At 64.2% G+C, this 27,904-nt stretch overlaps 2 protein-coding genes across 2 annotated transcripts in view; one reads left to right on the top strand and one right to left on the bottom strand.

Annotated features, from left to right (window-relative positions):
• The window catches only part of LOC311209304 (dedicator of cytokinesis protein 2-like), a gene marked incomplete at its 5' end in the record, with an annotated part of 66,184 nt that overhangs the window by 33,930 nt on the left and 4,350 nt on the right, over nt 1-27,904 (top strand). The window contains 13 exons of the mRNA XM_084286568.1: nt 21,222-21,320; nt 21,580-21,674; nt 22,226-22,304; nt 22,433-22,533; nt 22,731-22,789; nt 23,385-23,533; nt 24,461-24,546; nt 25,023-25,179; nt 25,464-25,504; nt 25,731-25,821; nt 25,916-26,035; nt 26,487-26,576; nt 26,722-26,826. Of these exons, the coding sequence (XP_084142694.1) occupies nt 21,222-21,320; nt 21,580-21,674; nt 22,226-22,304; nt 22,433-22,533; nt 22,731-22,789; nt 23,385-23,533; nt 24,461-24,546; nt 25,023-25,179; nt 25,464-25,504; nt 25,731-25,821; nt 25,916-26,035; nt 26,487-26,576; nt 26,722-26,826 (1,272 nt within the window). The remainder of the gene's footprint in view (nt 1-21,221; nt 21,321-21,579; nt 21,675-22,225; nt 22,305-22,432; nt 22,534-22,730; nt 22,790-23,384; nt 23,534-24,460; nt 24,547-25,022; nt 25,180-25,463; nt 25,505-25,730; nt 25,822-25,915; nt 26,036-26,486; nt 26,577-26,721; nt 26,827-27,904) is intronic.
• LOC311208913 (uncharacterized protein) lies at nt 950-7,912 on the bottom strand (the record flags this gene model as incomplete). Its single annotated transcript, XM_084285945.1, is given in 4 exon segments — nt 950-1,142; nt 3,786-3,860; nt 6,401-6,964; nt 6,966-7,912. Coding segments are annotated over 4 exon segments (1,779 nt in total).

Genomic DNA, 27,904 nt, shown 5'->3' on the forward strand with positions numbered 1-27,904 from the left:
GGCTCTGCGACTCGCAGGGATCTCCAGAGCATGGCAGTGGTGGGGGGGCTGTGGGGAGCATCAGGGAGCATTCACTGCACCGTGCTCAGCATACGCTCACCACCCGCCGCCGCCAGCCGCTTTCATCCAGGACCCTCATTAAACTGACGCTGAGTTTCTCCTCTCGTGGGCAGCCTTGCAGAGGCTGGAAGATTTGAGCTGCTAATTTCTGCCTGCCTGTAATTAGCCAGTGCATATTGCAGCCGGGGAGGCCCTGGCCACCTTCCCCTGCCAGCCAGCTGCAAAGGGTGGGAGAGGGAATTTCCAGCCCCTGGCTGCGTGGGGACAGGTAGCTGGGGGTCCCACAGCACCCCGGGTACAGACAGGCTGTGTGGTGCCCCCCAGGCCCCCTGGCCCTACCAGGCAGAGGAGCTGGCAGGAGGAGAGTGGCAGTGTCCCTGGGACCCCAGCCCAGCCTCCCACCCGAGACGGGGCAGGGACAGGGTTCCTCTCTCTGTCCCCAGGGTGCAGGAGACCCCCGGTGTTTCTGACCTCGGGGGGGACTCTGTAGGGCCTCCTGCGGGGCCGCGGAGCTGCTGGCAGCCAGGACAGGCTTGGAGCAGCAGGGCCTGCGGGGAGGAGATGGGGCTGGGGGGCTCTGCAGCCCTGTGTGGGGTGTGCCCGCTGCGCCGTCCTCGTCCAGAACAGAAATGCACAGCTGGGAGAGGATGTAACGAAAATAGCGTCTCCCTAGAATTTATTGGTTTCTCATTAAATACAGCAGCTGTTCCCCTCACCTCTTATTTACACAGGGGCTTCGTTACATTAAACTGAACAGTTAAAAATATAAAAGCTGGTGCTACCCAAACCCTAACGTCAGAGGGAGGGAGAGGAGGAAGGAGCCTGTGCGGCGTCAGAGCTGGGTTGGTCCTCGTGGGCGCGGGGCGCTCGTGCCCCTCGGCAGCACCGGTTACAGGAACCAGAAGCATTTGCGCCTGGATTTCTTTGAGTCCAGCTTCGCAGGCAGCCTGCTCACCGGCGAGGGCTCCTGCCTGGCCGGCGGGACGGGCCCTGCCGCGGGGGAGCTCTGCGCCGCCTCGCCCTCGATGTGGCTCAGCACCCGCTGGAAGCGGCCCTCCTGCTGCCGAAAGTCGTGCTCCACGCTGCGGGGAGAAGGGGCCGCGTGAGAGGCATCGCTCGCCACCGCCCTGCGCCCACAAGGCCGCCCGTGCCCCAGTCCTCGTGCCCCCAGGTCCCAGCGCCCTGAGGCTCCCTCCCTGCGGCTCCCTGCCAGCCCCTCACCGCGGGCACAGCTCAGAGGTGACCCAAGAGGGTGCCGGCCCTGCCCAGGTCCTGCTGATGGGCCCTTGGCTGCTCCTGCAGCCAGCTGCTGCCCTCTGCCCGCACCCTGTGGGGCTGTGAGAAGAGGGGCACGTGCAGGACCCGTCCCCATCCCAGACAGCCGTCCTGTCCTGCCCGTGGTCTGCAGCAGGGCACGTGGCACCCCGCCGCAGCTCGCGGGGACCCCTCCAGCTGGAGGAGTAGCCGTGGCTCAGAGTAAGAAACGCTGAAACTTTGCCCACCGCAGCAAACCCCCTGGGTACTGACCTGCCTGGGGTGGGAGCCGGCCACCAGCCCAGGCTGGAAACTGGTGCAGATACAGGGGGGGGTCCAGGGTCTGAGGGACCCTGGTTAGCACTGAGCACCCCGGAGAAGGGCTGTACCCAGCCCTGATGTTACAGACCCCCAGTGCCCTCCCCTGAGCCCAGTGCAGCCGCGGCACCAGGCATGCAAGGCCTTCACTGCTGGCTCCGGCACCGCTCATCACGCTAGGCACGTGGGTGCCATGGGTCTGGGTAGGGAAGGGGGGGCTGCATCACCCACCGCTGGCGCCAGGTCTCCTGCACGTCCCCTCCGCTGTCCCTGCAGCACCCACAGGCAAGCTGCCGGCAGCCACGTGCTGTAATGCTTCCTCACCCAGAGAGCGCTCCAACCTCCAGCCGGCTCCCCTCTGATCAGCAAGGTGCTGCTGCCTCTGCTGCCACCACGCACGTGGCCTGGCCACGCACACGGGGACCCCAGCAAGCTCCTGTGTGGTGTGCTGGCAGCTCGTGTCACTGCATGCCATCAGGACACCCGTTGTCCCCAGCTGCCTCTAACAGGGCTCCCGGGCTCCAAGGAAGGGTGCACGTGCTTGCTGCAGGGGTAATTCCCCACAGGTTCCATCACATCGCTGGGGAACTCTCCCAAAACCAGGTCCCCGTGGCAGCACCCTTTGAAACAGTGGATGCATACTGACGCTGATGTCCCTCACATGCAGGGGAAGGTCGGGAGGTGCTCGCAGCGCAGCCAGAACCCCTGCAGCCCCTCCCCTCCGTGCTCTCAGCCCACCCGTCCTCATCCTCACCACCCGCCACAGGGGATCCACCTTCTGTCCCCGCCTGCGTGCAGCCCCTGTGAGGTGCTCAGCCACAGCCCCGAGGCCAGAGAGGGTGCGCTGCTGCTGGCTGGGGTCTGCCCATGGTGGTGCCCCCCTGCCCCTGTCCCATCCCGCTCTGCCCCCACCCCATGTCCCACCGGAGCCTTTTCCCATCACGGAGGTGGCAGCTAAACCCAGCGGGAGCCCTCAGCGGGAGCCTGGCTGTTACATGAAGCCACCTCCCGCAGCAGTGACATCTCCCAGCCGCAGTGCCGCGTGGAGACAGGCTCGTCAGTCCCAATTAGCACTGAAGGCCCCCATGAGCTAAGGAGGGGGAGCTGGCTGTTGGCTCTGGCGTAAATAAGCCGGGAACAAGAGACACAGCCCCAGCAGTGCCGCAGTGGTGTAAGGGTGCCAGGGCACAGGGGGACAGAGCTGGGGCACCCCTGGCCCTGAGGTGCCCAAGGAGAGCACATGCGTCCCAGGCACCCAACACAGTGCAGCGGGGCAGCGGCTGCTCCTGTGCACACCCCGTGACCCTGGGGAAGCAGAGCCGAGGCACTGCAGTCCTGCACCTTGGTGAGGCCCTGGCATGGCAGAGATGTGGCAGCCCAGGGACACTGCTAGGGGCACTCGTCCCCCGGCAGCCCCTGCCACCGCCATGGGACGGGTGCCTTCCCCAGCACAACCAGCACCCAACAGCAGCACCTGCGTGAATTCACGCATGGACAAGACACAGCCCAGACTCAGAGCTAGCAAGCCCAGCGCTCCCGTAAGGAGGTTTTCCCCCAACACGTTGCTTTTAGAGAAGATAAATTCCCTGTCACCTCATCAGAGCAGATCTCCTTTCAGCTGCCAGCCAGCCCACCGTCCTTTGTGAAACAAACAGCAGCCGTGAGGGGAAGCCAGAGCTGCCCCCACAGTGACAAAGGGCCCAGGTTCAGAGCCAAGGACACCAGGACGCAGCCCTGGCCTTCTGGCCGTGGTGAGCTGAGCCTGGCGTGGGGACAGGCACGCTGCCCTGGGCAGCAGCCACGGCACCGGCACCAAGCAGCTGCAGCTCTGCCCCTGAGCACCCCTCCTGTCCCTGGGGTGCCTGTTTGGAGGCAGGGAGGGAGGTGCTGCAGCGTGCACCCAGGTGTCTTATGGTGCCACGATCGTCCCTCAGGTCGTGCAAGCCTCCTCTGGCACACCAGCACTGCCCGAGGGGTGGGCAGCACGGTGGGGCTGGGGGGCCATGGAAAAGCTGCAACTGTCGTGCCATGTCCCCCCTGGGAGCTGGGACCTGCCCTACTCTGCCTCAAAGCCACGCTAGGAGTGTGATACCTGGAATGGGGATGGAGGAGAGCAGGGGCCCCACCGGGAACACCCCAGAGCTGCCTCGTACCTGTAGATGATGCAGGCGCAGTCCCGGCAGGTCCCGCAGTTGGCAATGTCCTGCCCTGTCCGGTACGAGTGTCGCCTGCAACAGAGCACAAGTGCTGTGAGCCTGGAGACTCCTGTGCCTCCCCCAGGCCCTCAGCTGCCCCACAGCACGTACACCGGCCGGCAGGGGCCCCTCTGCTCCCGGGATCCCCGCTCCTCTCCTGCCCGATGCCCTTTGATGCCAGGCCAAGCACGGTGCCTCTCAGCTCAGCAGATTTCTCAGTTGGTTGCAAACTGGGCAGGCATGGCAGAAGCCCTGAATCCTTTGCACGCTGTCAGCCTCATTTTATCACCACCCCAGAGCTGTACCTCGTGCCCAGGGACACCCCAGGACACTATGCATCTCCCCATGCACAGCACCTGCAGGGAGCAGGGCCATGGGCAGCGTGGGGACGGGGAGGAGCACTCACAGCACACAGCAGTGCCCTGACAGATGGGCAGAGGGAGATGTGCCAGCCTAATCGCCAGCCTACGCCGGACTTAGGATTTCTCTCTTTTTGAAGCTTTTGTATCAAAGAAGCAGCCTCCTCCAGGGAAGGTGCAAGGGACTTAAATAAAGCAGAGATGGCTGATGAGCCCCAAAGGTCAGCTCAGCCCCAAAGCCAGTCCTCCTCCCGGATCTCTGCAGAAAATGGTATTCTGCTGCTAGTGCTAAACACTTGCCCCGATGCATCCTCGGCCAGCTGCATCCTGCTGCCCTGCCGGAGCTCAGCAGCTCCCTGGGGCGTCTCCCTGTGCAGCACCAAGCCCCAGCCCCTGGCACCAGCTGCTCTGAGAGCTGTGGGGAAAGGGCCCCCCTAAAGGCTGTCGGTCACCCTAGCGGCTGCCTCCTCACCTCCTGTGCCCCTCAGGCAGTGCAGGCTGCGGCTTTTTGGGGGACAGCTGAGAAAACACCCCCCTGTCCCAAATACCAGTCACAGCTTCCTGCTTGAATCGTTCTCCTCTTACTCGACCTTGATCATGACTGTTCTCAGCCCTCAGAAACTAGGTCTTTTAATGCACCAAATTACATATTACAATTGGGATTATACTCTAGCACATAAATTAGATCATGATACCTTTTATATGCGTATATAGAAGGTGTGTATACACGTGTACCTAATGTTGTATAAACTGCGCCTCTGTCAGGATGAGATCTAACATGGGGACAGACGTTTGGCTTGGGAAGTTGCTGCTGGGCGACACCCGGGCCCTGTGAGGCTGCACTACGGGGCGAGCAGTGCTGGGGCTGGTGGCAGCGCCGGGGTGCGCGGCGCCTCGGGGCCACCCGCAGGTCTGCCGGGACGCTGACCCGTGGCAAATAAGGCCAGGCTGTTCCTCAGCAGAAGGACACTAGGAAAATCTTTTATGTGATTTCCTACCCCATTCCTTATGTCTCTGGGCAGCGTTTGCTCATTTGACTGCAACAGTATATGGAGCCGAGATCTTAATTAAGCTCCCCACGGTGAAGCTAAATCAGCTTCCTGAGCAGACAAACTCAATTCTGACCGTGGGAGCAGATCTGCCCTTTCGACGGGCTCTGCTCTGGACCTGTCCGTGCCGAGCCAGGCTGGGACACAGCCCTGATCAGCGGGGCCCCTCTGGGGGCACCCCACAGGCAGGGGCACCCCAGGGCCATGCCCTCCGCCCAGCACGGGCAGCAGCCCCCACACAGCCCCGAGGAGCGAGGCCAGGCGGGGTGCGGGTGGGTGGCACAGCGGCAGCGGGACGCTGCGGGGGGGAGCTGGGCACCACGGCCCGCTCTGAGCTGCCCTGCCTGCCTTCGCACTCTCAGTAGCGGTTCTGTGGGATCCTTCCTGCTATTATTGGCCCTAAGTGGAAGGAATTATTTAGCAGCCACTTAATTTGGTTAAACAATTAAGCGCTTGTGCAGGCGGGAGGGACAGGACCCGCAGGAGGTGCCCTCTGGCAGGGCAGGACCTCACGCCGGGTGCCCCCTGCCTCCCTGAGCTCGCTGCCATGGCACGCGCCCGGCTTGGTGCACGTGCCAGGCACGGCCCCTTGCCAGCATGAGGCCAAACTAACGAGCTGCCAAGCTAATGAGCTGTCCCGTCCCAGTGCCTTGGACTGTCGCACACAGCTGAAGCCCAGCAGAGCCCTACCGGCGATGCCACCTGCAGCTGGCGCAGGCGATGTCCCCATCAGCAGGCACCAGTCACCTGGGCCACCTCAGACACAGACGGTTCGTTAAGGTTCATTAACAGGCCGAGCGTGCCAAACCCTGCCAAGCCCCCCAGGCTGTGCCCCCTGGGCATGGCAGGCTCCCAGCACAGGACCCTCTGCCTTGCTGGCGGCCAACCCAGAGGAATCCTAGCAAGTTGTTAACGGGAATATCCCGAGCCACGGGCAGCGCTTGGTACCGCAAAACACAAACGAGGCCAAGAAAACTGGCCCAGGGCATGCCCTGCCCTTGACCTACAGAGCAGGGATGGGCAGGACAGACAGCGGGGGCCAGTCCTGTGGCACAGACCGGCAGCACCAGAGACCGAGCCCTTGACAAGGGCCCTGGCCACCCGTCTTTCATTCACAGCCCCCCGAAGGACATTTGCCCCCCGCCCCCCACCTGCACTTGCTCACCCGTCCCGCTGGGCCTCCTTCTTCTCCAGGTCCTGGATGACGTCCAGCAGCACTCGGATGGTTTGTTGGCTGGTCTCCAGCACCCCTTCCAGCGACTGCAGCTGGGACTGCAGGTCCCCCTGCGCCCCCGCAGGGCCCTGTCCCTGAGATGTTCGGGCGTGCTCGTCCCCCGCCGGCGCTGCCGCTGGCCCCTTGGCTGCGACCACCAGTTGCAGAAGGTCCTGGACGTGGCGCAGTGTCTCCGACTGCTGGGCGGTGAGGCAGGGCTGCCCGTGCTGGGGGGCCTCTGGCGCCCGCCCGCCCAGCTGAGTCCCGGTGCCGGAGCCCTGCAGGGCCGGGGGCAGCAGCTCCCCGTGTCCCTCTGGTCCCGCCTGGCCGTGCCCGGGATCGGCGGCCCGCAGCCGACTGCTGATGCCGTCGCGGGTGTCCAGACGGCCAAGCGCAGCTGGTGTCTTCTCCGGTGTGGCGGCTGAGCTGTGCCAGCCTGGCGCTGGTAGGATGGGGGCTGGCGGGGTGCAGCAGGGCCCCCCCCATGGCGAGCTGCAGAGCTGGTGCTGGGGTGGTGGGGGGGTCCCGGGAGGGGGTGCCCTGAGCTGGCTGGCGGAGCCCCTGGATGTGCGCGGTGGGGAGGGTCTGCTGGCAATGCGGAGAGGGCTGGGGCAGCAGGCACCCGCGGGGCAGGCTGTGCTCTGAGTCGCTCCGGCCGAGCCCCTGCACCTCAGCGGGCAGCGGGGGCTGGCCGCAGGGCACAGAGGCTGGGCGCTGGGAGGGCCTCCGGCTGCCCCTGGGGTTCCCGCAGAGCCGGGCGCAGGGCTCAGGGGGGCAGCTCTTGGCTGGGGAGGTACAGCTGGCAGCAGGGCACCCGGCTGTGCCCGGATAAGGGGGACAGGGATCCCTGGGCGGTGGCGGTGACGTGTGGCACGCCGCGGCACGCTGGGTGAGGGCGGCGGCACGCTCATGGGCAGGGAGGCTGCCGGGCACGTGTGGGGGCACAGCCCGGACGGAGGGGGTGGGCGAGGGGCCCCCCGGGCAGCGGGCGCTCCCCAGGGCGGTGGGCAGCCCCACTACCCCGGCCATGTCGCAGACACTCTTACTGCGGGGCTGGGAGGCTGGGAAGGGCTTCTGCAGGCTGGGGGAGGTCTGGATGGCAGCGCTCGCGCACGCCTTCCTGGGCATGGGCAGCGTCAGCGAGCATGGCTGGGCCTGGGGCCAGCTCCGCCGCGAGGCACAGAGAGCCGCCGGCTCAGGGGCGTCCCTGGGGGGCGGCGAGGCACGTGGGGTGTTGGGGCCAGGGGCGGCCGCGGGCCCTGGTGGGGGGCTGCCCGCCTGCTCCGCGCTGCCCTCCACCAGGTCCTTGAAGCGGACCTGCTGCGTGCGGTTGCGCCGGCGCTGGAGGCGGCTCTCGATGTCGGGCGAGTCGCGGTTGAGCAGCACCGAGCGCACCGTCATGGCTTTCTCCTGGCCGCCCTCGCTGGCGGGGGCCGGCCCAGGAAGGGGCTCCCTGCTGACCATGGCTCACGGCCCCGGGGCCGAGGCCCTGTGGCGGGGCGCTGCAGCGGGGCCGAGCTCTGGCGTTCGGAGCCCTGCGCTGCGCCCGTCCCCGGAGCTGGCCGGGGCACTGGGCGGCCTCATCCCGTGCTGCCGCGGAGAGGGGATGCCGTGTGGGAGGCGGGCAAGGGGCTGCTGGGCACGCCGCCCGCCGCACAGCCCCTACAGCCTGCGGTACGCTGACGCCCTGACGGCCCTGCCCGCCACCGCGCCTCCCCGCTGGTGCCAGCAGCCCATGGTCCCGCTGCCTCCGCCCGGGCTCAGTGCCCCCCACGGTGGGCTCCCCAGGGCACCGGGTGCCAGCCGTCCCTGCGCATGGCTCCTGGCTCCCAGACCTGCGGGGACAGAGAAAGGCGGTGAGCCCCAGCCCTGCTGCCCACTCCCTCCTGTGGATGGGGTCGGGGACGGGGACGTCTCTGGCTGCCCCGTGGAGCCGCCGGCCTCTGCACACCCTCCCACCCAGCGCGGCCATCACAAAACGCGAAGAGACAAGCTTTGATCTCTGGCGCTGCCTCCTCAGCACAAAAGGAGAAGGGAAAAAAAGAAACCCCTTTAGCATAAACACGTTACAAGTTCACAGCTCAAATCAAGCAGAAGAAGCTGTTAAAAATAGCTCTGCCTTGCTGGGGCTTGGTACCTCGTGTTCAGAGGGCGCTGGGAGCAGGCAGCCCGTGCTGCAGGGGCACAGCGGGACGGGACGGGGACAGCGCAGAGGAGCAGGTCAGGCTGCGCTGGGCACAGGGGGCTCGTACGTGGGGATGGACAGGCAGGGGGCACCCGCCGTGCATGGGGCTGGACAAGGCGTGGGGTGCCCAACCTATGTGGGACCTGGCTGCAGAGGCACAGGACCCGTCGTGTATGGGGCACAGGGTCCCATCCTGCACGTGCCACCTGTTGGAGGTGGGGCAGGGCTGCGGGCGTGGGAGAGCAGCTCAGTGCATGGGACAAGGCTGTGACTTGGGGACATTTAGCCAATTTGGGCATGTGAGAACCAGCCTCGAGGAAGAAGAGGTATTGCATCTGGGATGGCAGATTCCAGTGCTGGGCTCCTCTCTGAGACGGGCATCGCTGGGGCAGGCTGCCCTGGCTGCGAGCAGGGCTCCCACACAGGGAGGACCCCCCAGCCCCGCTGTCACTGGCACACAGCTGCACACAGCGCCTCCTCCCCATGCAGGGTTTTGCACAGCAAACCCCTTCCCCAGCCCTGACCCCAACCAACACCAGGCCCCCACACACACAGCCGGATCTCTTGCGCCCACCGTGGTCACTGGCCACCCTTCTGGCCCCTCGCACTGCTCAGGTACATGGCACATGCCTGTGAGCCCTGCTCAGGAGCCCCTGCTCCCCTGGGCACAGAGGATTTGCGGCTCGTTTTGGGAAGCAGCATTGTGAGAAGGAGGCACTGGAGGGCAGAGCGGGAGTCGCCAGCCCCGGCAGGGAGTGACGCTGCTCAGCCCTGTGGCTTGCTGTCCTGCACTTGAGGTCTGCAGACACCCACAGGTGCCTGGGCACGGGCAAGGAGCACAGTGCTATGGGTGCCCCTGGCACCATGCCGTGCCCTGTATCCCACAGCTGGCACTGGTGGTGCCCACCCCACCATGCAGCCCAGGGAGCCCCCAGCTGCTGCAGCACACTGAGCTGGGAGCTCTGCTCCCCCCACAGCCCTCTCGCCCTCCCTGCAGCCAGGCCCCCCGGCCCCGCTCGCCGCCTTGCCTTGCTCTCACTGCACCGAAGCAGCTGACTCAGCACAGCAGCCTGGAGTCCCCATGCACTGGGAACGAGCAAACTTCCCAGCTGGGCCGGATTTCCCGCGCCTCCCCAGGACCACAGCGAGCCCAGCAGCAGCAGGCTCAGCCAGGACCTGACCCAGCCCCGCCAGTGCGGGGGACCCACGTCTCACGCCTCTGCGCCCCTCGTCCAGCGCTAGTCGGGATGCTGCTCCACGCGCCAGCAGCCAGCCGCCCGGCGCTTCCCTTCCCCAGTCTTGGAGCTGTGCCCAGACACCGGGAGGTGTTTGTGAGGCAGGACGCGGCGAAGGCATGGCCGGCGGATGGGGCATCTCGTTAGTATGGACAGCAACAGGCTGAGGAGGGGAGGGAGCTCACTGGAGAGCCGAGCTCTGTGCACGCCTGAGGCAGTGGCCGTGCTGGCACCCGCATGGAACAGGGCAGAGCCTGCAGGACCACAGGACCCAGTCCAGCCCCGCAGTGTGGGACCAGCAACCCCAGCTACGGCTGTGCCAGTACGGGAAACACGCTCAGTGGCAGGGGATGGATGGGCTGGCACGTTTCTGTGCTGGACCGTGCCCCTGCATGGGGGTCAGCACCAGTGCAGCCTGGCTGAGCGCTCCCAGAGGACAGCTTGTGTGGCCACCCTGCTCTGGAGACTTTCTTAATGAGGATGCTAATGGGCACGGGGCAGGGGTGCCAGGAGCCACTCCAACAGCCAAGCACAGGGCAGGAGCACTCCCAGCACAGTCCAGGCAGTGGGGGCAGACACAGACCCTGCAAGCTCCCAGGGGGACCAGGCTGAGCCACGGCCAACGGCAGAGTGAGACCAGGACACCTCACTGCCTGCACAGCCAACGCGACGCTGTCAGTCAGCGGGGCATCCGCTGAGGCACCCCCTGCCTCCCGAAGCGCGCTCCGCTGGAGAGATCAGAGACATGCCACAAGGACAAAGAAAAAGTCTATAAATTATACATGCACTAACTGCATTTGGAGAACAGTTCTAAGGGAGTCAAACACCAAAAGCTAGGACCCTCCCACTCGTCCTTCTGCATATGCATTACAGCACGGTCAGATTTAGTGCTGTGCTCAGGCACTGTTTCCAGCATGCCTGCATCTTCTGGTGCTAATGAGTCCTGCTGTGGGACTGAATCAGGACCGTGGAACCGAGCGGCTGCTGTACCTCATGTACCCCCCCCCGTACCGGAGCCGAAGCTGAAGGAAACAGCTCTGCCAATAGATCCAGCTGGAAGCACGGCTCCAGGGACATTCTGAATGCACAGAAAGGGCCACAGGGAAGGGGCTGTGCAGGAAGCACAGGCACGCGGCACTCAGCCGCACCAGGGCTTTCCAGCTGCTATCTTCAAGCTTGTTTACTGGGAGATGGCACTCGGGACGGTGTATGCCAACGAGCCTGCATGCTCACCCAGGCACCTGCACAAGCACTGCTCTTCCAGCAGGGCACTGCAGCCCACAAATCTTCCTGTGCCCACGGCTCCCTGCCCCTGGGCACCTTGTGCAGGACCCGAGCTGCCAGACGGAAGGCACAGGAGCAGAAGCGTTCCCTGCTGGTGCCACCCTCCCCAAAACAGGGCACAGATTGCTTTGCTTGGTCTTGCCGTGCTGAATAACGTGGTGCTACAAAGCTGGAGCCCTTCTGGGGTCCCGAAACTGAGTCAGCCCCTTTAGGGCCAAGCTGCTGTCAGCCCAGGACTGCAGCAGCTCCCCTCTGGAGGGGGATGACCAGGACTGGGGATACAGGCAGACAGGGGAGGGGACAGCTGAAGGATGAGAGCTGTCCTCGCTCCTGCGTGGTGGCTGAGGCTGTCCTCAGGTGCCCTGTGCCAGCAGCTCTCCAGCAGTCCCTGCTCGAGCGCGTGTAAGGGCTGCGCACGCCAGCACCCCAGCCTCACACCCAGCAAACACAAGCAGCTCTGTGCACCCCCCGCAGCTGATGCAGGGGCAGGAGGGCTCCTCACGCTTTGCTTTTGCCCATGTGCACAGGGCAGGGAGCAGGCAGGCACCAGGGATTCAGAGTGTTCCTCTCCCAGCTTTGCCAGCGGAGCTGCACTGAGGAGGGCAGGCTGGCTCTGCCCGTCCTGCTGCTGGCCCCGAGGAGACCTCCCCGTGAGCACCCGTGGAGGAGGCAGGGCAGGGCAGGGCAGGGCAGGGCAGGGCAGCCATGCTCCCGGAGGTGAGGAACCCACCAGAGCTGTGGGCACCCTGGCACGCAGCACTCCTGCAGGTGTGGAGGTGGGGACACCACGGTGCTACAGGACCAAGGCCACAGGAGAGCCCGGCGCAGGCAGGAGGTCAGACCCGCAGAGCCCTGAGCGCAGAGGCACCGGGGGGGGGCTGACACGGGGACCCACCAGCCTGGTGCCTCTGCGGGCAGCGGTGGGAACAGATGCAGAGCTTGATTAATGACAGATGAAGGATGGCAGCATGTACCAGTCATGCCAGTCAGCATGGGGTTATAGGAAACACGGTTCATCAAACTAATTTTCTGTCTGTTTTGATGAGATTCTCAGTTTGGTCGACGAAGGTAAAAGCCTCGATGGAACAGACTTAGATTTCTGTAAGGCATTTGACATTTTGACGAAGAAAGCAGAATGGTACGAAAGCAATGTGGCACACATTAAATGGATTAAAAACTGGCTAACCAGCATGTCTCAAGACATAATCATCCAGCGATCATCACCAATTAGCCGTGCTTCTGCTCAGGTCCTGTGGAGGGGCGGCCGGGGCCCCGTGCTAACACTGGCTATTAGTGACCTCAAAGAAGAAAAGTCAGCACCGATAAAATGTGCAGATGACACAAAGACTGAGAGAAGGATAAGGAACGAGAACGGCAAAAGTGCCATGCAAGAGGCAGGGAACAGGCACTGCAAAGAGGGGTCTGTGCTGTGGGGAATGGCACTCCCCTGCAGCCATGCAGGTAAAGTGCAACAAAACAGTGCCTGGAAATTGGTGGTCAGCACGTTCAGATGGGGAATGACTTTCTTGAAAGGTGAGGTCATCCAGTGTGAGAGCAATTTGGAAAGAATTTAGATGGTGGTGGATCCTCCATCTTGGCAATTGCTTGAGGTCTGAGTGTTTTTCTCCTCTTGTTCACATGGGAATTACAAGCAGCAAGTCATACGCGATGATTTATAGATAAAACCAGATGACGCCACTGTAATGCAATAGATGACATGAGGACTCCAGCGATGGGCTCGCCAGATATGCTGGATGCTCAGTGCAGCTGGGAGCAGATGTCCCATCAGTTGAACGAGACCCAGGAGCCGTGGAAGGGACACAGGCTGCTTCCCCACTGCCTGGCCACCGGCACCACCGAACTGCAATGCCGATGCCCCCCGCGCTCAGGCTGCCCTTGCCCCCACATGCATCAAGTCTTTCTCCAAACATCTGGGATTCACGGCCGGCACTGAGGCTCCAACTCACATCAGCCCGGCGTCCTTCAGGTCCATGGTGGTCCAGGATGCCCGGTGGTGCTTCGCTGCCCTGCACCTTGCCAGCGCCGTCAGCTCCTGCCCGCAGCCCAGGCCCTGCACGTCCCTCCCAGAGAGCGAGGGCCTGCGACAGTGGCACTGCTCCGGCCCGTCCTGATTAATGGGCTGGTGAATCTTGTAAGAGAGGCAGCAAATCTTCCCATGCTCTATCTTGATACGTGGGCTGCAGGGTTGGGCTCAGAGGAACAAAGCCCTGCTTCACACCTGCTCCTCCATCCACCGGAGACGCTGCAGAGCGGAGGCACAGCCTCCAGCTGCCTGCCCGCTCTCATCTCCCCACACTGGGACGGCACAGCCCTGCCCAGCCCTTCCTCCCGACACCACGATGCCAGCAGAGACCAGCCCAGCACCACTGGACAGACCCTGGGCACCGGACCCAGGGCTGCAGGCACCACCACGGGGTCCCAGCTGCCCCCGTGCCCGGCAGTGATCCTGCACGGCCCCAGCCCCTTCTCCACCCATCCTCCACCTCCTCCTCCTCCTGGCAACGTCTGTGGAAGAAGGAAAACCAGAGCAGACACATAAATCTTCTCCTCAAGACGCAGGAAGCTGGGAGATTAGATTTATGAGAGAGGAAGTCATATTCTTCTGGAGCTGCAGAAGAGAACAGCTAATTACCCAGCTCCACTACTGGGTACAACGGTTCCTCCTGGGACAAAACCTTTGCTGTCCCTGATCTCTGAAAGGGGATGAGGTGCTACGGCAAGCACAGGAGGAAACAGAGGATGAGGCATTTGCGCACAGCCGATGACCAGGCAGGAGCCAGGTTCTCAATACATCAGCCAGTAGCAGGACTTAATCCCATTTTGGCTCCAAGAGGACTCGGCACGTTTGTACTCGGCGTGGAGCATCCACGGGACGTGGGGGTGGAGGATGGAGAGCGTCTCCTCAGCAGCCAGCAACGCCAAACCCCAGCTCCTTGCAGGGGCAGCGCCAGCACGAAGCCAGCACGTGCCCTGCCCTCGCAGCTGCTCTTGGAGGCTCTTCCAGCACCCGGCTGTTTGGAGGCGTGCAGGCCTCCTAATTTCCTGCAGGCACTTAATCACGGCCAGTTTATATCCGTTTGTGCTTGTGCCAGTACCGTGCTTTGCTTGAACAGCTCTTCTCCCTCCTCAGCTCGGAGCCCGTGTGCTTTGCCACGAGGACGCAGGCCCCTTCCATGGCGCAGGCTGGTGGTGCTGAGCAGGGGCAGCCCTGCCCACACCCTCGAGGCCAGCTCCCCGTTCCTCCATCACCCCCACAGCCTCGCCCATTCCCGTGGGGGCTGAACACCTCTCCACCACCAGCACCCAAGGCAAGGTCTCGCGCTCTGTTCCAGCACCCCCACGGCTCTACTGGGAACACCCAAACAGCTCCATCTGAGGACAGCGAATTCCCTGAGCTGGGGCAGTGCCCTGAAGGACTCACACCACCACGCACACTCACTGCAGATGCCACTTGGGTGTCCCAGAGGAGCATTGCTGGCACAAAGGTCCCTTTTCTGTGACAGCAGGTGCCTGGTGGAAGTGGCAGCTCGCACGAGCCAAGGGATCTGCACACATCTTTATTTAGGTCACTGGCTGAAGAGCTCTGCAGGAAAATGAGTCACGCTCCCAGTCCAGGGGCCCTGGAGATGGCAGGAGCCCCCAGCCCAGCCCGGGTGCTCCCTGAGGCCCCAGCACCTCTCCAGGGCTGCCTGAGGCTTCTGCAGCCCCTGCTTGGGTCCCACAGCCGGTGCCCAGCAAAAAGGACACCAAAACCCGTGAAGAAGCAACAACGCCCTCCCGGCACCCAGAGGCCGTCATCTCACCGTTACATCGTGCTTCCCTCTTTCAACTGCAGATACACTGGTGCTGTCAGGTGGAGACTACATGGCCAGGAGATGCAGCAAGATGCAAAGCCGTTGGAGAAAGCCTTTAGAAGCCTGCGGAAGCCAAATTATTCCTCTGTCTCCCACGGATGCTAATATGGCTGTGGTGGCAGTAGTGGCTGTGTTCTTGCTGTGACTTGCTTTCGTTCCCACCTCTTTGCAATGCAGAGGAGCACCACTGTCACCATTTCAAATGAGACATGAAGAGGCAGAGTGACCTGCCCAGGGGAACACAGGCAGACCAGGCAGTACAGAGCAGGAGGAGGTTAGGAGTTTGTTTTACATCCCGAGGCTTTCCTTAACCTCCTCAGTGGGAGGCATGAACACCTCCCGTACAGCCTGCAGCTCCTGGGCTGCGCAGCACTACTTGGCTGCCTTTCCTAGAGGCTACAGAAGAGACCACCATGGGAAGAAGGCACCCCTTTGTCTGCTTCCTTCCCAGCAAATGTGGCGTGGGCACACTGCATTCTTCTGAGTCTCAGAGACAGCTCGTGCAGGTGCACGGACATGGGGAAAACACCTGACACAGACCTGGCCTCGAGAGCAGGCAGGCTTGGCCGGTGCTTCCTCCAGCAGAGGCTGTCCCCAGAGTGATTACAGGACAAACAAAATAGGACATGGCCTAAAGGCTCGTGGTCACAGGAGACACAGCTCGTCACAAGCCATCCCACAGCTCCGCACTTTCCCAGGGAGAAGCATGTCACCCCTCGCAGAACCGGGCTCCGCTCTCCATCTGGAGCCACGCCGCCAGCCAGCAGCCTGCGGGCTGGGGAGCCCCGGCAGACGGGGACTGGATGTGCTCCTTCACATGCCAGGAATTTTATTAGAAAGCCACAAGCTGTCCACAAAGCACATTTCTGGAAAAAGCTAGAAAGGTTTTGCCGCCCAGCAATTCACGGGCAGACGGCCACAATGCCCTGCCTCGCGTGCACCCGTCCCGGGGAGCCTGGCGCAGCCCCACGGGGGGCACGCAGCCCCGCTGCCCCTGCAGCTCCGAGCCCACGGCCCCACGGGGACCGGCGCCCCCGTCCCGCTGCCGCACCGTCTGCAGGCTGCAGCCCTGGCAGCGGGAGCAGGAGGCCTCTGCGGCTGCAGCTTCCCAGCACCAGTGCGGAGAACGTCATCTCAGAATACAAATTCCTGCCTTTAAGTGGATTTCCAATGCCATCTAGCAGCCGGCCCCCCTTTATCTTTATGCGCCTTAGACAACACTCGCTACCAGGGGAATTTAGGAATTAGCAAGTGTCTTTGCCGCGTGCCTCGGTTTCCCAACCCACAAAGCAGCCAGGGTGGTACGAGTACCACTGCAAGCACACGAGACAGACCCCGTCCAAAAGCACTGGTTACGACTGAAGTATTGTTACTACAGATGCAAATGAACCCACTAATTATTTGTGGCCTCTGAACACTACCATACTATTAAATAATTATAATAATTATGATCTGTAAAGAAGATAACCTCAGTCTAAAGGAGCTTCTGTGTTTAAATCCACTCTGCTTCTCCAAGCGCACGGGAAGGATTTTGAGCACTTCCCAGCAGATGTGGAACCTGCCAGGACAGGACCAGGGCCGCCAGCCTGTGCCAGCTCTTGCCTGGAGCTGCTTCCAAGCCCAGGAGGGACTTGGGCAGCTCCTGGTCCCCTTCTCAGGCAGGCCGCCAGCAAGGGGACACAGCCAGCGGACCCTGGCATCCCTGCCTGTCCCAAAGGGCTTGTTCCTGTGCCCTGGGAGGTGCTGGCAGCAGCAGGCTGGCAAGCAGTACCCTGCCCCGCCACGGGCACGCAGCTCTCACCATCCCTCTCTGGGCACACAGCCACAAAGCCGGGTCCCAGCGATTACTCACACGTGTCCACCTCGTGCTCTGACCAGAAAAAACGGCTCCGTGGAGACCCCTTCTCCCGACTCCCTGTGTGCCTCTGCGAGGAGCTGCAGCTCCGACTCAGTTCTGCGCGCACTCCTGCGGGGAGGAGAGGGACTCGAGCAGTCCACAGGAGCCGTGCCTTCGTATTTCATGGGCAGCAGCTATGGCTGCCCCGGCCCCACTCCCACCGCCCCAGCTGCTGAAGCCCCGCCGGCAGACACAAAGGCCTTGAGCACAGAACACGGCGCTGGGAGCTGCCGGCAGCAACGTGGGCTGAATCCCTCCAGCGCCAGCAGCCGTACCCGCGGCCGGCATCAGCGCAGCGTGCAGTACCGAAAGTGACATCCCTGGGATCATGTGTGTGCGCGTGTCAGACACAAACACGGCTCTGGCTGATGGACGTGTCTCCAGCCGAGGGAGAGCAGTGAGCTGGGCTGAGCCAGGCAGGCTGCTGCTGGAGCCCAGCTCCGTGCCCACATCTCCCGCAGGAGTCGATCTGCGAGCGGAGGTGCCACGGGCTGGGAGAGGCGGCAGGGCAGGAGGGCTGCGGTGCAGGGACCAGACCCCGGGGGTCTTCAGCCCTTCTAACGCAGCAGCGCCCAGATTTATCCCCTCGGCCACAGCCCCCAGCACGGCCACGTGCCCCCAGGGACCCCGGCACAGCCTCAGCAATGTGCTCGGTGCGGGTGCCAGCGGCCACCTCTGCTCAGGGTGTGGGTGCCGCGGGCACCGTGCCCCCCGCCATTCCCCAGGCAGAGGCGAGAGGAGCCCCGGGGCGCTGCGACCCCCGCGGCACGGGGAGCCGGGGCTGCCCGGGGCCGGGCTCCGAGCTCCGGCGGCGAGGAGGAACGGGCACGGCCGCCCGGGCACCGCGGCTCCCTGCCGGGCAAGCCGGCACCGCGCCCCCGGCCCCCCCCCGGCCCCCGCGCATCCCGGGGGCTGCTGCGCCCGGCTCCCGGCCGCGGGTCCCCGCGCTGCCCCGGGGTCCCGGCGCCGGCCCCGGGCTGCCCGCACCGCTCCGGGCTCCCGGCCCCGGGGCTCCCCGTTCCGCCCCGGCTCCCGGCCCCTGCGCAGCGAGCGGGCTCCGCAGGGCCGATGCCCGCGGGGCTCAGCCCGGCCCGGCCCCGCCGCCCCCTCCCCGTGCGCCCCGCTCCCCGCCCGGTACCTGCTGCTCGGCGGCGGCGGCGGGCGCGGGGCGGCAGCGGCGCGGGGCGGCGTGCGCGGGGCACGGCCGGGGCGGAGCCGCGCGGGCTCGCCGGTACCGGGAGGCGGAGCCGGCGGGGAGGGGCGGGGCCGGGACAGCCCCGTGGCGGCGGGGCCGGGGCGGGGGGGAGCCCCGGGCGGTGCCCCCGGGCGGGGACGGGGCCCGCTGCGCCCCGCGCCGCTCCCCCGCGCGTCCCCGCGGCCGCCTCCGGTGCAGGGCAGGGGGCGCGGCCCCGGCCCCGGCCCCGTGCAGCCCCCCCGGGCCGTTCCCCGCCGGCCGCCGGGCTTTGCTGCGCCGCGGGGCGCCCCGAAGCCGCTGCCCCCAGCCCGGCCCTGCCCCGGGCGCTGCCCCCGAGCCCGCAGCGCGGGGCCCCGGAGCGGCTGGAGCGGGGCCGGGAAGGGCCCTGCCCGCCGGGAGGGGACGCAGCGGGCGCAGGCTTGGGGGGAGCAGCGGGCGGGTACCGGTACCGGTACCGGGAGCTGCAGCGGCGGGCAGGGGCCGCGCCGGGCCCCGGGCGGTTGGTTCGGCATCCCCCGGGCACCAGGAACCGCTGCGCTGGCTCTGAGCCCGTCCCCGCCGCTCTCGTGTGTGCCCCAGTTCCCGTGGTGCTGGGGCAGCACCGGGACCGTGCATGGGCTCCGGGTCTGCTGGCCCCGTGCTGGGGCGGTGACCCGGCTGGGTGCCGTCAGCGAGCAGGGTCCCACCGGTGGGTTTGTGTGAGGGCTGTGCTGTTTGTGTGAGGGCTGTGTCGGTTCCACATGCACGTGCCATCCGCTGGACAAACCGCATCCATACGTGGAGCAGGGTCTGGCTGTACAGCTCCCCGGTAATGCAATCTAAATGTAAATACAGCTTCCCTTGAACGAAGTGTAGCAGCGGCGCAGGGAGTTCACCGGGATCTAACGCCGGCAGCCACCAGAACAGCTGCTTTCAGGTGACTGAACTAATCTCATCAAATCCCTAGCATAGCCCGGCCCATATGAAAGTTTCCTCCCATCCTTCCTGCCTCACACCACATTGCCCCTGGGGCACTGCCGGCCTTACCCCTGGGGCAATGAGATGCAAGGCTCATGCAGCCCTGCAGCGATGGTGGGTGACATCCACTGCGGCTGGTGCGTGTGAAATGGCCCCCCAGGAAGGAACGAGCTGCTCCTGCCCGCTGTGAGCAGTGTGCCTGCCCAGACGGCTCTGTGGCACCACACACGGCCACACTGGGGGATGTGGGTGGGCTTGTGGAAGCCCTGGCTTTGGCAGCACTTGGTCTGGGAGTGGGCCTGGCTGGGGCTGGGGCAGCAGCCTTGCTCGGTGAGCAGAGGCTTGACCCCTGCTCTGCAGGCGAGCTGTGCCCGCTCAGCCACGCGGGCAGCTGGTGACCGGAGTGTCTCTGCAGCGCTGCTGCCACGTGCCTGCAAGGCTGCCCCATGTGCAGGTGCTGCTGACCCTGCTGTGTGCCGGCCTTCAGCAGGGACACTTCAGGTCTGTAGCTTCACTTTGATGCTAAAAAAGGATTGGGATTCATGGCATTGTCATTCGTTTGCTTCTCACAAGATAATTCCCTGTGCTGCTTCCTTTCCTCGGGGGCAGCACGGCAGCCCCAGAGGAAAGGTTACCCCTGAAACCACCCACGGGCCCTGCCAATGACACTAAGCCACCTTCATTCATTCTGAGCCTGCCAAATGACGCATCCTCCTCAGAAAGAGCTGCCTTTTCCCAGCTACCAGGGCAGGGAGAGCTTTCTGGCTGAACAGCCAAGCATGGGCCATGCTGGATGCTGCCAAAACCCAGGAGGTGTTGTGCAGCTGCGTGGCCAAGTGTTTGTCCTCGCTCAGCACCAGCCGTGCAGGGTTCTCCATTGCGCTGAAGTGACCTGAGTTGCCCTGGGCTGTGCATGGCCCCTGCTCACAATGGCACTTCCCAGGGCAGCCGGGCTGGTTTGTATTTTCCCCAGGAACACGTTTCTCTCTTTGTGGCACCCTTGTGGCTGCGGCTGGCGCTCAGAGCAGCCAGCTTTCCAGCACACCGGCTGTGTTGCTGCGTGTTGTGGGGCTGGGGCAGGGCTGGTGTGTCCCTGGTGCTGCTGTGCACGGGGTGGCTCCAAGTCACAGCCTCCCCGAATGGCACGCGAGGGCCTCGAGCTGTTGGCATGCACCCAAGGTGCGGGCTCGGTGGCGTCCTCTTGCAGACCGCCCCAGCAGGGAGCAGTCCTTTGTGCCTGGTGGCAGGCAGCCTTCGGGAAGAAATGCTTTGAAGTACCTGTCTGAGCCTGGTATTGCCTGCTGGCCAGCAGCTGAGTGACCAGAGCTCAAGATGATCCTGAAGATCGAGCAACACTTTCTCGTTCAGTGATCAGGAGCTCCAACCCCATCAGCTCTCGGGCTTTCAACACTGAGCATCCATCAGGGAGTTTCCACTAGCTTTGTCCCCAGACCAAAGCTCCTCTTAACAAGTCAGTATTCAAAGTGCTTTAAAGTCTACTGCAGACTCAGATTTTACGTTAGAAGCATCATCAAGAAAATGTTGCATTTATAATAGACTAAAGGGAAGATGAAAGGCTTTGGTGAGCAGCAGGTGGGGCATTGCTCTCTGCCACCTGCTCCTCTCTTGTTTCATGAACAATGCAACTGAGCACAAGTCCAAGATCAAGCACAACCTTTCTCACTGTGCAGAATGGGAATCCTGGTCAGCCTTTGCTACAGCTGCCCTGCTCGTGTCATAACAAGGCTGTGAGCTCCCAGAGCGGGAGCACAGCTCACAGCTCAGTTTGGGACCCTTCACTAAAGGCACAGAAAGAAGCTGCTTGCCATTCTAAAAATGCACTTACATATTACCTTTAATTCACTTTAGACCCACAGATTTATGCTACCACAAATACATTATGGTTATGTCCACATTCTCTGCAGCACCATGGTAGTTGACAGGGCTGTCCCACCCTGGGAGCGGGGTGTGCAGAGAGCGGAGACAAAGGGACGAGGGAGCCAGGGCTGAGTGGGGCACAAGGAGAGGTCTGGAGAGGCAGGGAGTGGGGCCTCGGAGTGGGGATGGCTGGAGGAGCCTGAGTGGGCTCACGGGGCCCCCTCGACACTGTCCAAGCAGTGCTTGACCCAGCTGCTCCCTCCTCAGAGTCACTACGTGGCCTGCATGGCTGCCATCCTGAGCCAGATGGACAAGGACCACTACAGCTCCTACATCCAGGCGTTCCCCTCCCGGGCTGAGCTGATGGTGAGTGCTGCCCCACGCAGCGAGACCTGGGCCATGGCAGGGGGCACAGGGCATGGGCATCTCCACTCTGACCCTCGAGAGGGACATCCCGCTGGCCCCACCACCCTGCCCGCAGCAGGGCACCTGGCACTGCTGTCACCACCCTGGCCACCGGCACCGCTCGCGTCCCCACTGCTGGGTGGCCGTTCACTCCTGGCCCTGGCGCTCAGCACAGCATCACGGCTGAGCCCCAGCCCCCGACATCTCCTCTCTTCGGCAGGACTTCCTCATGGAGACCTTCATCCTCTTCAAGGACCTGATTGGCAAGACGGTGTACCCCTCGGACTGGATGGTGATGAACATGGTGCAGAACCGGTGAGGACCCTGGGCTGGGAGGGACCCCGGTGCTGGGGCTGGGTGTGAGAGCTGGGGCACCTTGCTGGGGCACGCAGACACTGCCTGAGGCTGCCCTGGCCCCCCACGTCTGTCTCGAGCAGCCCAGGAACAGGAGCCACTCTCTCCATCCCCATGGGCATGCTGTGGGGTCCTGGGGGAGGGGGCAGCTGCTGCCAGACACCCCATCCCTCCTTCCCTGGGGGTTTGCACACAGCAGCTGCGCTGGGGTTGAAGTTGGGATGCCAGGGACGTGTCTGTTCGTACCTCCAAGCGGGTGCACCCGTGCAGCCCCTGGCTGCAGCCCGGCAGGCAGAAGGGATGCGGTGCCATGGGGACGGGGGCAAGAGCACACTGAGAGCCCCAGCCCCTGGGGGAAGCTGGCGGTGCCCCAGGCTGCCCCCACCTGCCCCTGTTTCTTGCCTCCCGTGGCCGGGGGCCGCCAGCCCTGCTCCCCCCTGCTGCTGGTGGGCGGGGGGTCCGGCAGCACGGCCATCCCCAGCTCAGCGCCCATGCTGCGGGTGCTCCTGCAGGGAGTTCCTGCGCGCCATCAACCAGTTTGCCACGACGCTGACGGAGATGTTCCTGAGCAGCAGCAGCTTCGAGCTGCAGGTAAGGGGGCACCACCCCCACCCCTGACGGGGGCTGCAGGGGACGTGCCCAGCCTGCGGGGCTGCTGCATCCAGCCCCAGCTCCCCCTGTGCCACCCCACCTGGCACTTGTCCCCGTTTTCACTGCAGCTTTGGAACAACTATTTCCACCTGGCCGTGGCTTTCCTCACCCAGGACTCCCTGCAGCTGGAGAACTTCTCCCAGGCCAAGCGCACCAGCATCCTGGCCAAGTGAGTCACTCCTGCCCCCGCCTGCCCGAGCTCTGCTGCTCGGGTTGAGGCTCCAGCCCCAGCCTGCCGCCGTGCTGTGCAGGCAGGGACGTGGGGATGAGCCGCTCAGGCTGTGCATGGCCTCCTGGCCTGGAAGCTGACATGCCATGGGCTGTGCCCAGCTGCGGAGTGATGCTAACCACCCCCAATCCTGGCAGGTACGGGGACATGAGAGCCAAGATTGGAGCTGCTATTCGGGACATGTGGTACAACCTAGGTGAGCCGTGGTGTTGCCAGCAATGAGGAGGCTTGGAGAGTCTCTGCTGGCTGGTGTTGATCACCTCTGTCCCCAGAATGGGTGCTGGGGAGTGGAATAGTCCAAGTGTGGGGCATGGGAGGCTGCAGTCGTGTGCCCCATGGGATGCTGTGGGACGTGCCAGCCCGTGGTCCTGAGGCCACTCTCCCAGCCAGCAGTGTCCCCACGCCGGGGCTGGCGTCTGCCCGTGGCTCTGTGCCGGGGGGCACGGGGCAGCCCCAGCGCAGCGTCGGGCATGGCCTGGGGAAGGGGCTGTGCTGGGACGATGTCTCCTCCTGCGTGTGGAATCACAGAGCAGTGCCTGGTGCCCTCAGGCTCCTGTGTGGGTTGTTTGCCTGTGCAGTGCCTCTGGGTCACCAGCACAGCCCCAGCTGACGGCCCCATAGCCGAGTGTTGGTCGTGCTGTCCTGGCCACACAGCGCGACCTCCCTGCCACCAGCACTGGGTGCACAGACCTCTCCTACCGCCGCTCCCCGGCCTCTTCCACACACAGCTGCCTGTTCCTGGGCACAGGCTGCGAGTGCCTAGGCAGACCAGCCTTCCGTGCCCTCCCCAGGTCATCGCAAGATCGAGTTCATCCCGGGCATGGTCGGCCCCATCCTGGAGATGACGCTTGTGCCAGAGCTGGAGCTGCGCAAGTCCACCATCCCCATCTTCTTCGACATGATGCTCTGCGAGTACCAGCTGACCGCGAGCTTCAGCCGGGTGAGTGCCCAGGGCCAGGCTGGGGAGGCCAACGCGGCTGGATCCTGCCTCTCGCCCGGGCTCACCATCCCTGTGGCATGGGTGGGGGCTCCTGGGACGTGGGGCTGCAGCAGAGAGGGGCTGGGGACAGGGTCTCCCACCTCAGGGTGGTGCCGAGCATTGCCCAGTGAGCAGCAGGTTCAGGCCAGGCTGTTTGCACTCAGCGAGCCCCAGCACTGGCTGGAAACAAGAGCACGGCAGGAGGGGAGAGGTCTGTATAAACCTCCCGTATTGGCACACTCTTCCTGAGCTGCTGTGAGTTTTCTCTGTGCAAAAGGTTTTTCCGATTTGTGATTGGGTCTTTTCTGAGCTGGAAGCCTATCTCCCTGTGGGATGTCCTGTGGAAGAAGGGCTGGGACCCCCAGAGCCATGCTTTCTCATGTCCCGTGCTGTGCATGTGCAGGCTTCAGAGTCCACTGGGAGCAGCTGCAGCACAAACCCCAAGGCTAAGCTTCGGCTGGTGGGTGGGGGACCCTGGCAGGCACAGCCCTGACCCCCAGCAGGGCAGGCAGTGGCTTTAGGGGGCACGGGGCAGAGCCCAGAGATCCCCGGGACACCATCCTCTCCACAGCACTGGGATGCTCCAGGCTGCAGCAGCGGCCCAGGCTGCTGGGAGGTGGCAATGAGGAAGGAGCAGGACCTGGGGAGCAACTGGGACCCCGTGGGGGACTGAGCTGGGCAGGGGGACTGAGCTGGGCAGCCCTGGGAGAGCCGCCCGCAGCAGCTGAGCCCAGGGCTGCCTGCGTGGCCCAAGCTGGCTCCAGCCCCGCAGCCACCCTCTCCCGGTGCCGCTGCCTTGTGCCCCGCAGAGCTGCGGCCGTGGCAGCCTGGGGCTGAGCTCAGCACATCCTCGGTTCCTGGGACGCGCTCACCTCTGTATCTTTGCAGTTCGAGGATGAGATCCTGCGCAAGCTGGACAGCGAGGTGGAGGGTGGCCGGGGAGATGAGCAGTACAAGCAGCTTTTTGAGAGCATGTGAGTGTGCAGCACCTCCACCATGCCCTTCCCTCTGCGAACGACCCTTTGCTATGCTCTGTGCCCCTGCACCAGCTGCATCTTGTCCCCCCCACTCCTCCGTGCTCTGCTCTGACCCAGGGTGCACCTCCTGGGGCGCTGGATCTGAGGTAAGAGGCTGTGCCCGGGGAGCAACGTGTGCCCTCGTGCACCACAGCAGCTCCAGCCAGCCCCCCCCGGTCCCCGCCCTGCCCTGGCTTTGCTCCTGCCCCACGGTGCCCATCTCAGCCCGGTGTGCGGGCGGTTGGGGCATTTGGGTCTCTCCCCCGTCCCTGCTGTGCCTGCTGGGGGCAGCACGGCTGCTGGCTGGCCGCTGACCCGGCGGTGCTGTTTTGTCCCCTGTGGGGGGGCCTGGCACCCGCCCCTCGGGTGCAGCTAAGCTGGGGCATTGCGGAGCTGAGCACGCAGCCAGACCCATCACCTCCTCTGCTCCCCAGCCTGCTCAGCTGCTGCCGGGGTCACCCTGAGCTGGCCAAGCCTGGGGAGAACTTTGTGGCGCTGGTAACGGGGCTCCTGGAGCGGCTCCTCGACTACCGGGCGGTTATGAACGACGAGAACAAAACCTACAGCATGAGCTGCACCGTCAACCTCCTGGTGGGTGCCCACCCCATGACCTCAGCTCCCGGGGCTGGCTGTGCTCAGCCCCACGTCCCCCTGAATACCCGTGAGGTCTGCAGCAGCCCCAGCACAGCAGAGCTGGGGTGCGCAGGGTGCCAGGCTGGTGCCCCCGGCTGGGCAGCACCACACAGCCCTGCGCTGCCAAGGGCAGCCCGGTGCCTGCTGGGCTGGGTCCTGCTGGCAGCGTGACCCGGAGCTGGGGAGCACGGGGGCTGCGCTGGGAGCCCCCTGGGGCCGCTCTAATGCCTGCTCTTCCCCAGAACTTCTACAAGGAGATCGACCGCCAGGCCATGTACATCAGGTGAGCGCTGCCCCAGGGAGACCCCCGGCACCGGCCGGTGCTCCGATGGAGCTGGCAAGCACAGGAAGGCGCCCAGCATCAGCCAGGGGGTCCCCATCCTTGAGCTGCCCCCACCCCGCCTGCCCCAGCCTCTGCATGGGGGGAGGAAGGTGGAGTGGCCGGAGGGCAGGGTGCTGGGGCTGTTCCTCCCCGGCATCATGCCCGGCACGTGGCGCCCTGCTCCCAGGTACCTGTACAAGCTGAAGGACCTGCACATCAGCTACGAGAACTACACGGAGGGAGCCTACACGCTGCTGCTGCACGCGAGGCTCCTCAAGGTGCGGCACGGTGGGCGGGGGCCGGGGGCTGCCACGTGCCTCGGGGTCCCCAGGGCTCTGCGTGACACGCTGCTGCTGCTGCTGCCCCGCACAGTGGTCGGATGAGGCGAACACGGCGCCCATGCAGGGCTTGCACAGCCCCAGCCTGCACACCCAGCGGCAGCTGAAGGAGGCTCTCTACAACCAGATCATCAACTACTTCGACCAGGGCAAGGTGAGCACAGTGTGGGGCAGCTGCAGCCCCACGGCCATCCCAGCTCCCCCCATCACCACCCTGCTCCGAGCCCCCCGTGGTCAGGGTGTCCCTGCCCTATTGCCGGGGTGGGGCTGGAGCTGCCCTGCGCCAGGCAGGAGGCAGTGAGCTGGGGCCGGACGGCTCATCCCTGCAGCCCCCCAGCTCTCGATTCCCCCATCCTGTACGAGCCTCAGCCCTGGCCCTGGGGAAATGTGGGGAGTTCTGGCACCCCACAGGGGGTTGGCCTGACAGGGGGCACCGTGGCTGACGATGGCAGGAGGTGAGCCCTGCTGCAATACACTGGGGACCCATCCTGCTCCTCGTGCAGGAGCAGAGCTGCCATTACCCTGCAGAAGAGGCTGTGTGCCCTGGAAGCACCCAGTCCCCTTCCCACCCCAGCTTACCCCACACCCTGAACCCTCTGCTGCAGATGTGGGAGGAGGCCATCCACATCTGCAAGGAGCTGGCAGAGCAGTACGAGAGTGAAATCTTTGACTACGAGATGCTGAGTGAGATCCTGGTGAGTGCCCGGCTGGGCTGGGCTGGGCGATGGAGCGGAGCGGGGTCTGGGCTGGGGGCACTGTGCCACTGGGCCGTGAGCCGTGGGGCAGGGCAGGGGGGGCTGCGGGGCTCCTGCACCCCTCCAGCGCCATCTCCCCTTGCAGCAGCGGGAAGCCAAGTTCTACGAGAAGATCCTGAAGGTGCTGCGGCCCAGCCCAGACTACTTTGCTGTGGGCTACTACGGGCAAGGCTTCCCCACCTTCCTCCGGGTAAGTCTCCTGGCTGCTGTGCTCAGCTTGGGCTTCTCCACAGCAATGTGCAGTGCCCTGCCCACGGCCAGCTCTGTCCAGCAGCTGTGGCCATTTCAGGGCATTGTCCCTGTGAGTGAAGCCCCAGAGATGTCCCTGCTCCTCACCAGGATGGCAGCAACAAGATGGTCCTTGTGACCTGGCCCAGGTGGAGAGATCAGGCTGCCCAGGGAGGTTGTGGGGTCTCCTTCTCTGGAGATATCCAAGGCCCGTCTGGACACCTACCTGGGCAGCCTGCTCTAGGGAACCTGCTTTGGCAGGGGGCTTGGACCCGATGATTTCTTGAGGTCCCTTCCAACCCCTACAATTCTGTGATTCTGTGATCTAGTGGAGGTCTGGCAGCACATGGGGATGGGGATGGAGACATGGTCCTGAGGGATGAGGTGAGCGGGAGCTCCTTGGAGCTCACCCCAGCTTGCTTTGGGGTGCAGCACTTACGAAAGAAACACATGGCATGAAAAGCTGCGGTTCTCAATAGCACATGACAGAGAAGGCCCTGGGCAGTGCCCTTGGCACGCAGGGATGTACCTCTGCTGGCCCATCTCTGCCCAGAGCGCTGGTCCTGGTGCTCCAGCTGTAGCAGCTGTACCTGCGCTACCTCGTGGCTGCAGCACGCAGGGAAGTTGTGTCTGCACCACACTGCCTGGGCGCAGAGGCAGATTTGTGCTGTATCCTGTCTGGGGTGCAGAGATGTCTGTGCTACCTGTGAACGCATCCAGGTACCGTCCGGAGCATCCCCACTGCCCCTCCACGTCCCTGCCAGCAGCACAGGTTTAGGGAGAATGGGAGGCCTTCGGGCAGCGGTTTGCTCAGCACCCTTCCGTTTCCCTGCGCTGGCAAACAGGCATCCAGCATCCCCCAGCAAGAGCAAGGCAGTGTTTCAGCCCCATTCACTCCTTTTACTTTTCTTACATTTTTTAGTCTGCTTGGGCACCAGTTTGCATGCTTGGTGCGCTTCTTCCAGCTGAAGTGTTGGTGCTTATTTTGCTACTCTGCTGTTCCAGCCACAGCAAGAGCTGCATCATTTTTCACAAGGTCA

This window comes from Netta rufina (assembly GCF_964035555.1).
Source record: "Netta rufina genome assembly, chromosome: 4".
Lineage (NCBI taxonomy): Eukaryota > Metazoa > Chordata > Aves > Anseriformes > Anatidae > Netta > Netta rufina.